At 33.6% G+C, this 12,471-nt stretch overlaps 1 protein-coding gene across 1 annotated transcript in view; it reads right to left on the bottom strand.

The window, feature by feature from the left end:
- Positions 1 to 6,151: 6,151 nt before the first annotated feature.
- Positions 6,152 to 12,471, bottom strand: part of LOC115216892 (alanine--glyoxylate aminotransferase 2, mitochondrial) — a 53,235-nt gene continuing 46,915 nt past the window's right edge. Inside the window, exons 9-14 of the mRNA XM_029786424.2 lie at positions 12,459 to 12,471; positions 11,089 to 11,161; positions 10,147 to 10,295; positions 9,394 to 9,543; positions 8,376 to 8,474; positions 6,152 to 7,195 (exon numbers count right to left, since the gene is read on the bottom strand). The exon at positions 12,459 to 12,471 is cut by the window's right edge and continues 80 nt beyond it. Of these exons, the coding sequence (XP_029642284.1) occupies positions 7,085 to 7,195; positions 8,376 to 8,474; positions 9,394 to 9,543; positions 10,147 to 10,295; positions 11,089 to 11,161; positions 12,459 to 12,471 (595 nt within the window). The 3' untranslated portion in view covers positions 6,152 to 7,084. The remainder of the gene's footprint in view (positions 7,196 to 8,375; positions 8,475 to 9,393; positions 9,544 to 10,146; positions 10,296 to 11,088; positions 11,162 to 12,458) is intronic.

The following is a 12,471-nucleotide window of genomic DNA, read 5'->3' as shown; positions in this document are numbered from 1 at the left end:
CTTGAAATTCATTCAGTTAAACTAACCAAAATGTATGAATTATCTGAAACGTCTTTCTTCTGTAAAATTTTAACTCTAATCTGCACCATCTAAAATGTATCACCGGAAAATTTCATTATACGCATAGGGAAGGAGAACATATCTATTGTTAAGCTGTTTATATCTGGTAATATTTTTTTATATTTGTCATATTCTGAACGCCTTACTTCCCTGGGCATGGACACATTGAAACTCCGACGTCTGGCAGCTGACTTGGCAGACACCCATAAAATTATTGACCGTCTTACAAACAATAACTCTGAGCACCTTTTCAAACTCCACCCGTCTAACACCCATGGACATATTTACAAAGTCAGAAAACAGCACAGCTCCCATGACTTCAGGAAACATTTTTTCACGCTGAGAGTTGCTGAAGCATGGAACAAACTGCCGGCATCAGTTGTTAGTTGTCGGAGTACTGCATCCTTCAAAACTTCCATGCTTCCGAGATTCGCCAACACTACACCTGATTTTCTCCCCTACACACGCAAGCATGTATCTGACTCATACACTGTTCACTTCCCAGACATTTGTACATTAAGGCACATGCTTTATACGCACTTTTGACAAGTTGTGGTGCACCTGAGCACTGTATACAATAATTTCATTATTATTTTTAATATTCAGCTTTCTATTTAAATAAAGTAATAATAATAATAATGAAATTATTGTATACAGTGCTCAGGTGCACCACAACAATATTTCTTCAACAATATTCAACAAGTGTAAGGTCATGTAATGTGGATGGATGCTGACAGCTCCATATAGAAATGTTCCTCATTCAAAGTGGATGGAACTTATGGAAGAGGGAAACTCAGGAAAACATGGGATGAAGTACTGAAAGATGACCTCAGAACACTGAACCTTTCAAATGAGATGACAAACTACCGAGATACCTGGTGCCTTGCTGTACTTAAGGAGACCTGTCCTTCACAACAGAAGTGTTATGGCTGCATCCCCTTGTTAGTGAAGTAGATTGGCCAGCAAGAGTCCTGCTGGTGCCACATGAAAATTATCTATGCTGCTACCATTTAAAAGTGCTCGTGCCAGTGCCACATTAAAAGCACCCAGCACACAGTGTAAAGTGGTTGGCATTAGGAAGTACATTCACCATTAAAACCAAACCAAATTAAACTGGAACCTGGTGCAGCTCTCTGGTCAAACCATGCTAGCATGGAAAACAGATGTTCAAGGATGACGACGACGATGATGATGATGATGATGATGTTTCACTACAACACTTGAAAATTTTAAAGAGAAATTTTTGAAGATTTATTAAATGAAAACTGTTTCAAATGGGACATAAATTTCAATAAAATAATTATCTGTTTATGAATATAAGAGTAAAATATGAACAAAAGAGAAATAATAAATGATATGTGTAGTGACTATTGGTTGAAAAAGATTAGGTTATTATGTCCTTATTGCAGAAAGTTCTCAAGGTCATTAAAAAAATTTCTTGGCTCAATCTAGGGGAAGGAGTGTATCCCCAACAGGGGTAAACTGAGAGTATTAAGGATCCTTGGGTGCATAATTGTTTACTGGGCCCCTTTGAATGTGTGTTTTAGTAGAGTTAACATGTAGAGTGTGGGCCCCTCAGGCAGTATCTGATTGACCAACGGTTCAGTCCACCCCTGGTCCCCAACCTTTACTGATTGTTAAGATAGGTGAGATAGATGTGGTTAATGTTTCTTTCGAACAGTTGCAACCCTATAGTTGGTGGAAAAAGCATGTGCTGGGAAAGATTTTCAGAGGAACAACATTCTGTAAAGAAAGAATAGTGGTTTGTTGGGTGGGATGGACAAAATATGGATGATGAATAGGTCAGGATTGCTTGAGTGAAAGTGGCAGGAAAGCAGCTGGCTCCAAGAAACTAAGGCCACTGTAGTTGTAGGAGAAAATACAAAGAGAGGAGGCAGCATATTTGTGAGCCAGAGGCTGGAGTGTGTTCATGAGCAACTTCATATCAGTCAGTTAGTGGCCTTCCATTGGCTATGATATAAGATGTGTGTGTGTGTGTAGCAGAAGCATCATCCCAAATGTGGAAGCAGTACTCCATTGTAGGTTTCATTTGAGCTTTGTAGAGTGCTTGTAGTTGTTGGGAGATAGGGAAATACACTGGAATTAACAGAGCTTTCTTTTCTTGAATAATTTATTTTGTAGCATATTGTAATTATATATTTTTTTTGCAACATATGATAATTATATATTTTTAGTTACAAAACAAAATTTTAGATGCTGTAATAATATTGAAAATTGTATGAAAATAAGGCCACTAAAAGTTCAAATCCTGCTGAGGTCATCTTTGCTTTCTGTTCTTTCAGAGTTCATAAAATAAAGTATCAGTCAGATACTGATGCTGATATAATTGTCTATTCCCTTCCTCTAAATTTCAAGCCTTGTGCTTATGTTAATATATTTTTATTTTTAAAGATTCTTTTACATTGCTGATTTTTTATATAGATTTTAAAAAAATTCCTGCATAAAAAAAAAAAAAAATTATGAAATAGAGCAACAATACAAATGCAATTATTATGACACAAGTCTATAGAAGGAATTCTGTTCTATCTAACAGCCGCTAATTTTATAGTACTTTCACTTAGTCTAAAGCAGGACTCAAAAATATAATAAAATTTCTTGCTGACAATATTATTGCTTGAGATTGCCTATTTGCCTAGCAACTTTTAAATAAATGTTCCAGTTTTACACATAGTATCTATTTACAGCTAGGTAGAGTGAGTCATAAAAAGTAAAGTACTTTGGCTAAAGACACAACAATGGTGATACTATATGAACCATTGACTCTTGAGAAAATAATACAACATGCTGTTATTTTATCTTACTGCTAATTACTTTACTGGGTACTAAACATATATATATATTAGTATATAATGTAACAGGCTGTCTTTAGATTTAGAGTAATTTTTATTTGATATAGTGCTGTAATTCTAAATAGCTATTTTCCTTAATGAGTTGTTCTGAAGTAGTTGAAGGAATCACACATGTCTTATAGAAATAAACTGCAATTTGTGTGAAATCTATTTTAGAAGGGGAAAACAATTGATAAGGTACATTCAATACTTAGATACAAACCAGTGAGTATATGCTACATGTTAAAGAATTGATTTTTCTTTGAGTGAACCTTGACAGAAGTTGTGCAGGCACAATGTTTTTGTGAGCTTCAAAATCTTATAAGTTTCACTATTACTTTTTACACATGACTTTCAAAAGTATTGATCTCTTATTTGCTCTCTTCCAACTTACACCCAATACCTAATGTCATCATACATTAAATATTTCAGCTATTGATGAACTTAAACATGTTCTCCATTTAATTATACATATCAACGTTTTACTCTTCAAACATTTTCAGTTATTGAACTGTTCTGCTATGAGAATTAGCACATTTGAACTCAAGAAAATGTAAAGGACATCATCTCATTTGTAATGAAATTCTGAATTTTATTATGTGATTTTCAATTGAGGAATGCTTAATTCTTTGAGAAATACTTATTGAGTTTTTTAAATCTCTACTTTTAAAGTTTCTTCTCCATAGCCTTACTTCTAATTTCTATCTTTTTAAACAGGTGTACATTCTATCATATTTCTTTATTAATTAGGATGATATACAGAATTTGTGCATATTAAATGTCTCCCTTTTCTATTTATCCCCCATCTATATCCTACTAACTTTTTTTCTTCTTTTCTCCCAAATCATGAGAATTGAGAGGGGAGGGATTGTAACTCTGGCAACTTTTACCTACCCGACCTGATTCTCCTGCCACCATGATCTATTGGACAAGTTACTTGAGGATACATCTTGGCCCCTCATCATCCTATTATCTCTTCTCTGCACTATTCTACCCACCCAAATACAATGTGGATATCTTCCCCTCCTCTTTGCCACTCATACTTCTCTAACTCTCGAACTAATCCCCTGACACTACCTGTATCTTCCTCTCCCGTCTTTTTTTTCACATATTACTTTATCCACCCATATATAATGTGGGGTAGCATTACATTTTTTCCTACTTCTTCCAAGGTCCTCTGACTGTCTAACACCATGATGATACTTTTCCCTTTCCCTCCTAGTGCCCTTTTCTCTAACATTGATTCTACCCTCTCTCAACAATAGATCTGTGAGAACTGCTTTGGATCCTAATGAACTGTTCAACCCATGCTGGCATGGCAGACTGATTGACCCTTCCCATCACTGGTCCTTCTTACTCAACCAACCCTATTATCCTCTCCTTTACATGAACTCTTCTGTATCTACTCCTACCTCAATACTGTTCCCTCTATTATTATCGTTTTATCATTCTTTCACAATAAATCTGTTTCTTCCATTATGAGATGCTCTCTTTCACTTTGAAAGCTACAAAGCAATCCAGTGCATTTTGTAAGTGATTGGTTATGATTTGAGCAGTGACAGCACAAGGCTCAAGAAGGCTCTTTAGCCTTGCTGACAAGGCAACCTCTGTAGTGTTTGGTGTCATAGATAATATATATCCAGAACACTCTGTAAAGTAATTGGTGTTAGGAAGGGTATCTACCTGTAGAACCATGCCAAAAATGAGATACTGGAGCAAGATGTGGTCCAATAACTCACTGAATCCTGTTAAGCTGTACTACCCATGCTAGCATGGAAAACAGACATAAAATGATGATGATGATGATGATGATGTTTCAATAGAAATACTGCATATTTATATTTTTTAATTTAAACTGTTAAAAATTTCAAGTGCTATAAAATTCCTTTTGGTTTTATCATATTATCAGTTAGCTATATCTCAGGAGCTTTTTGTGAATCATTATACTAGTCTGATACTCTTGATTACCCTGCTTTAGAAGTCACCCTTACCAGCAGAAGGCCTTCTTCATCATAAACTATGAAAAGGTTTCATGGTAAAGAGGAGTGGGTGTGTAAAACTGATACAATTAATGTTAAGCATTAAAGTTTGGCAGTTAATCTACAGTTGGTTATCAAAAGGGAGTCATATTTAATGTTGATTTTAGTGAATAGCAGAAGTAGGGACATCAGGTTGATCTAAGTAGAGCTCTCAAGTTCTGAACAAGGGAATCACGAATAAAGAAAAGGGGATTTGTGTTATTTCAAAATTGCTGTGTAAAGTCTTGCCTGTAGTTTTTTTCATAAATATTTACTTAATTGGTTTCCTTCTAATACAAAAGTTTCAATCAGTAAAATTTATGGGTTTTCAGCCTATGACTGACCACAGTCCATATCTTGTTACTTGCATTGTGTAGTGTCCATGACCAAAACATTTAACTCTTGTTGGCTCAATGTGTTTAGTTGTAATTATGTACAATCAGATGATGTAGCTCTTGTTATTATTTTTATTTAATGTACATGTTGCAAGCTGGTATGCATTAGATGGTTTGAAAGGATTCAGTGAAACAGGTCTATGTTAGGCTCCAGTGCCAGCTTTGGTATGGTTTCTATGGCTGGATACCCTTTTTAGTGTCAGCTGCTTTACAGTGTGTAATGGATGCATTTTCCAATCATCAGCACTAGTGAGGTCACCAAGTAACTTGTAATTTAAGTTATGTTAAATTTTATGTGAACTGAGCAAATTTATTCCTTATGTTACAAAGCACTTTTTGTAAGGAGAGAAGTAGAAGGCAAGTGAATATACTCCAGTGTATCATCAGGACTTATCTGAGAAATCCTATTCTGATGAAAGGGAAAATTAACTCATAGGAAATTCTTATTTCCCTATTTGAACTATGGGTAGCAAAAGTCTCCTAGTAATCAGAGTTTTGTTATTTGTGTTCATGTTTCCCATGTTGTTGGGCCAGTTACTTTGTGGTTCTTTCTCAACCAATTGCTGAGAGCATGACTTTTTGTGTAATTGGAAAAGGCTTTTGGAAAACAATTCCAGTATATTCCTCTCTTGAATCTATATTTCCAAATGATCCTATAGAGTTATAGATAGAACCAACCACCAACACATCGTTCTTCCAAAGTGGGCTCAATTTGAATGATATATGAAAGAATAGGGAAAAGAAAATGAAGATTATGATAAAATCGTAAATGAAATGAAGATAGAATATTTCATTAATTTTAACAATAAAACAATCCAGTAGACTTATATACTTTTTAAAATAAATTTTATTTAAAACATGAATTGTGGTCTGAAAATATAATTGTAAGAAAAATTAAATAAATTTTCCTGAAAATAACAAATTTGGATAGTAACAAAGGAGGGATTAGCAGAATTACTAGCACATTGGACAAAATGTCTTGAAATATTTTGTGCTAATATAGATCCACACCAATTTCATCAACCTCCAACTTTATTCTGTAATGTTATTGGTTTAAGAATTTCAAAATTAATTCAGTTGAATAAAATATAATAATAATTAATTGTAAATTGTAAATGATACAAATTATTTGTAGGAAAAATGAAAAATAAAAAATTGTCATTTAGTTTAACCGTCTCAAATATAATCAAAAAAGGAATGTGGAAAAAAAAACCCCCATCCAGACAAAAAAGTAAAAAACCCAGTATGCCCAAATGTTTGTGATGAATTACTGTTAATAAAATTATAATTTTGTAGACTATTAAACTTCATCCTAAGTGATGAAACTTTTTTTGATAATTATACCTTCACTACATTTTAACCGGTTAAATTTTTATCATCAGCAGGTATTTTATTCTTGGATATGTATCTGGTATCAAACTGGATTTCAACAAGAAACACTTATTCCAAAAAATAAGGAATAGTAACACTCAAATCCAGGCCAATACTGTGTACACAACTAGGAATAAGACTCTGACTGAAATATAATGTAGCTGCAAATATTACAAAATGTTTTATTATTAAAGATGAGGTTAAGTGTTTCAAAAATATAATTTTATAAAAAAACTTTTTTAGATTTCACAGAAAGATTTTTTTTGAGTAAGCCTGCATATATAAAAGTTAAATTTGAGAGTATTCCTTTTTCTAGTTGTCCCCGTGATAACATTTAGTAAATGTTTATATAAAAAAAATTGTCTTGTAACAATAACATAATGTCATTTTATTAGTTAGATTTGATTCCTTTTTCATATCCTACAAGAGATTGCCGAATTACATCCAGAGTGAAGTCTACGTCAGCTTTAGTAATGCACATTGGTGGTTTGATACGCAAGACCTGAAAATACAAGAAATACATTTTGCATTAAAAGATAAATGTGAAGGAAGTAAGGAAAAGAAGGGAAAAAGGATAGAGAAAGAAAGAAGAAAGAGTGACAAAGGCAAGAGAGAGAGAGAGAGAGAGTATGTGTGTCCAAAATTCACACTGAATGAATGCCTTTTTTAACCAGGGAACTTTGGTCTCAATCAATTTTGTTTAGAATAGACATATCAGTATCTGCTGTTTATAAATTGAAAATAAGCTTTAAACTTACATCAAAAAGAAAAATAAGTTTGGAAATATGATTGAATAAAAATGAAGATATGAAAAGCAAAACTAATTTCAGGAGTCAATATATGTTAGAGTTTCTCTTTCTTAAAAGATATATTTAGCCATTCATCTACAGAAATAGCATTTAATATAGCTTGGCAGTCAGCTACAGCTAGATGTCACCAAAATACTCTTTTCATTGATAGTTTTTAAAAGTAGTTCTGGTGAATATTTCTATATCTAGTCAGTTTGTATTATCATGAAACCAACACCTGCCTCTGATAAGCGGGTTCACAGGAAAAGTTCAAAATATTCTGAAAATTCTAATTCTTTGTGTAGTGCATGAAATGTAAGCCAGCCAAATATGTTTGATAGTGAGATGCGGGACTTGAATGTCGGGGTTTTATAAAGGCTGAAAGGGAATGAGGCCAGCATGTTTTGATGGTTGTAGAGCATTAAGATTGTATTAATGACAGAACAAATGAACTGAGAATAAAACTGGATATAAGAGGAATCAGCTGTAGCAAGAGAAAAAGACTACACTACTGTAGGCATGTGATGTATATGAAAGGTGTCAGTTAGGTAACACAATGCCATGCTTTCCAAGTGGACACAAGCTGTAGAAGAGAAGACCAAGGAAAACATGAGAAGTGGTAAAGAGGCATCTCAAAAGGCTTAACTTCACAAGTAGGTGACAAAAAAAAAAAAACTGCAACAAGTGGTAAGATGCTTTGTTGTTGAAGACCTGTCCTACTCATGAAAAATCAGTGACAAAAGAATTGTAAGTGTAAAGAGTATGTGAAGTAAAATGAATTTATGAGAAAATGAACTCAGACTGTTCTTGGTTCACTTTACTGTGCCAACATGAAAGCTAACATGGCTATACACATGTAAAGACAAGTGATACCAAATGTAACAATTGACTCACATTTCCAAAAAATCCTCCTTTTCCGAGCAAAACACCTAGATCTTTTGTACGTTCCCAAATGTTTGCAAAATGTTCAGCAGGTAAAGGAGTTTTACTTTCCTGAAATAGAAAAATTAATTTTTTAAGTTTATAAAATGAAAACATTTGACAGAAGTATTGAAATCTTTATATATAAAAGTCAAGTTGTGTGTCTGTCTCCCTGTCTCCTACGATTTAGATTCCTAACTACTCCCACATTTTGCGGTGCAGTTTAACCAAAACCGGGTATGTTATAGTCGTGATTCATATCGAGCCCTTCTGGGTATTAGTGCGCATCTACGATGAGTCTACGATTTAAAAAAAAACTTACCATAATTTTTTTCCATTTTAATGCATTTTTTCGCTATTGTATAAGGGAAGTAACTCTCTAAAATGTCTACGATGAGTCAACGATTTAAAAAAAATTTACCATCATTTTTACCCCATTTTTAATGCATTTTTTTGGCTATAACTCTCTAAAAATGCTTATATAGTTATTTCCCTTACAAACCCGAGCAACGCTGGGCGATACTGCTAGTTATGTATAAACATGTACTATAATCAAGTTTATTAACCTATTCTGATATAATCCTTGGAGTTTCCATTTTTCTTGAGGCTAATTATTGCTGAATTTAATTATTCCCAGATTACAATAATCGATAGAGTCCAAATTAATTTTTTGATAAGAGATTAATCCTCCTTTGTTCAGGCAGTTAGACTACCACAGAAAATTTTCCCTGCTAGGCCTGATACCCTTTCCTTCAGTCAAATGAATGGAAATACTTGATCTGAAACCATGATGAAATTAACTCCTGCGAATTTGAATGTGTTACTTCTGTGCTGGTACCCCAATAATGGTTTATCCATTAAGTCATTTAGCCTCTATTGGATAACACTGGATTAGATTGAGTATTTTAATCAATCAACTGTAAACTATTTAACTATTCCATATTCAATAAGTTGCACACCTTTGTTTAACTGGAATAATTTTTCATCTTACCTTATCAGTAACCATTTCAACTCCAATCATTAATCCTTTCCCACGAACATCACCAACAACTTCAAATTCATCTCGTAGCTTAGCCAATTCTGTAAGGAAATAGGTGCCAATAACATGGCAATTCTTTTGAAGATTCTCTTCTTCTATCACCTACAATGAAAATTTATTATTCTGAAAATGTGTCTGTTAAACAAAGAGCAGTTTACAATTAGAACATAGTTTACATGTATTTTTATCAAAACCATTTATAAGTATCAATCTGTTTAACAATTTTACTTTTTTGTTGTAGTTTTTACGTCAATTTAACAATGATTTTTAACTTCAGAACAAGGCTACATATTTGGTATTAGTCGTGATGGTGGGAAGAATGTCAATTATATCAATCTCAAAACTTGATTAGTATTTATCATATTGACCTCATTCATTTGATTTGAACTGGGAATGTTAAAAGACATCACTAAATACTACAAGGCCTTTTGTTCAGTGGTTAACCACTTCTGCCAATCTATAGTAGATAAAAAAAGCTGAGATGGTTCGTAATGTTGGATGTTCTTCCTACTGTTACCATTGTTAGTGACATGTGTTGCCCAAAAACAATGGATGTAGTGTAATAAGGGTTAGAAATATTATCAAATAGATGAAATAAAAACAAAAGGCTGTAGTAGAATATTTATACTGTACAAGACAACAATATGATGCATTCAACATTTTGAGAAGTAAACCAAAAAGTAGCGAAGAATTTGGAACACTTACTTTAAGAACAGCTGATCCAACAGCACACGACAAAGGATTTCCTCCAAAAGTATTGAAATGTAAAGCCTCCGACATTTTCTTAGCAACAGCAGGAGTAGTTACAACAGCTGCCAAGGGAAAACCATTACCCATGCCTTTGGCCATCGTTACTGAAACGAATCAATGTAAAGGAAAATATAAATTAAATACTCAAGAATGGATTAAATTAAATTAAAGCACAACACGAGCCAACAAGAGAAGTCTCTGTACTTGACTGCTTTAAATAACAGCCCAAATTCCCTCCGGTTACACTAAATCATCTTTAAAAAGAGAAAAGCACATTTGCTCATATTCTAGATATCTACAAAAGCTAAAACATATCTAGAGTTGTCTCCCATACTTGTTGAAAAATCAACAGCCAAAAATTTGTTACATTGGGCCAGCTTGTCTTTGATAGTAACTCTACTCAGTCAAATTTGCAACTAGATCTCACACAACAACAGGAGACCCCCTTCGGTCATGACTGATCATGGGATTGCACCTAGAAAGTTACCTTCCGAGGCACAAGTCCGGGCAAGGTTGTTTGTGGAAGGCCAGCAGTCACCCATGCATACCAGCCTCCCCTCTCCACACCACTGATGTTATCCAAGAGAAAAGCAAAGGCCGATACAGCTTGGCACCAGTGATGTCACAACTCATTTCTACAGCTGAGTTAACTGGAGCAACGTGAAATAATGTGTCTTGCTCAAGAACACAACACGCAGCCCAGTCCAGGAATCAAACTCACAACCTCACGATCATAAGCTCGATGCTCTAACCACTGAACCATGCACCTTCACAACAACAAAGCAATATAATATGAGGTACTGCTTAACTAAACAACAGTTCAGTCAGTTTATTATTGAGACAAAAGAATATACAGAGTACTAAAACAAAAACAACAAATATATAATGGAATTTTACCAATATCAGGAATAACATCATGGCCCTCAAAACCCCAGAAATGTGTTCCAGTTCTACCAAAACCCGTCTGTACCTAAATAAGAATAAAGGAAAAGACCTTATTAACAAGACTCATAAAATATTTATATCAGAATTAACATCAAATTAAAGTAATTTTTAAAACGGTTATAAAAAAATTTTATGATTTTTATATTATAATCTTAAGTTTTCTTTTTCCATGTAACACTGTGTTTATATGTGATTAGTACGTGATTGTATGTGTGTGATCTTATAGAACTTAACTAAATATGTTTCCAGCTCCAAAGTATTTATCAATATGAAAAATTTATTCTCTGTGAATCAATTGACTGAATGCATTTAATTACTAGAGAGTAAAATATTCTTGTAAACTTGTATTTGTCAAAAATACAATGCCATTTGCAAACTATAACAGTATTAACACCAATAAATTTTTTAAAAATCTATCCGTTTATGATTCATAAAATGTAAGTGCTGGTACATTAGAACATTTAAAACAATGTACATACATAAAAATAATATCCACTTAAATAACAAAAATGATTATAATTAAATCTCATAAGAACTGATACCACTACTACCAGTTATTACTTTACATCATTGTACATTCTCTTTCTATACTAGCACGGGTTGGATGGATCTTCATGGTTCAGGTCAATTTATATTTAGCATTGCAACCCTCCTAGATGGGTTGCAGGACCATGCCTTGCCCATGCATTTCATTTTTGGTTTCTATGGCTAGATGCCCTTCCTAACAACAGCCCCTTTACATAGATTACTAAGCACATTTTATTGCAGCATCAGCACTAGATTGAAGGGTCCTCTCAACTGTACATTTTCTACAATATGGTTTGTATCAGGATACATTTTATTGTAGTAGCAACATTAGTGAAGTTGCCTTGTATCTTGTAAAAGAAAAGAGGTTTTTTGAGAGGCCCCCAAGAGACAGTGAGGTTTTAAGTTTATTTAGCTTATTCTTAAATACAGTTCTTGTGATTAATCCAATTTCTCTAGAAGTCTGGAGAGAACTCTGTGCAAGCTGAGCCAATAATAGACATTAGGATCATCATTCCAACCCAATGAAACATTCACCAATTATGCAGTTCTGTAAGATGCATATATTCATAGCATGTTACACCTCAATACAATAAACCAAAGAGAGAGTAAAGAGTCTTGGTTACACTTTAGCTTGAAACCTATCAGAATACTGTGCCGCATGAACGGGGATGAACCATAGGGCACTGTCCTGAAGTTTTACACGAGTCAGTTGTAACTAACTGACTTATTTAATAAACAAATAAATAAATATATGAGCAAAACAATTAAGAAAAGCATTTCATTCATTGACTTACCTCATCAGAAATA

This window comes from Octopus sinensis, linkage group LG1 (assembly GCF_006345805.1).
Source record: "Octopus sinensis linkage group LG1, ASM634580v1, whole genome shotgun sequence".
In the NCBI taxonomy this organism is placed as follows: Eukaryota; Metazoa; Mollusca; class Cephalopoda; order Octopoda; family Octopodidae; genus Octopus; species Octopus sinensis.
The sequence above is the reverse complement of the archived record's forward strand: the minus strand, read 5'-3'. Positions and strand labels throughout refer to the sequence as shown.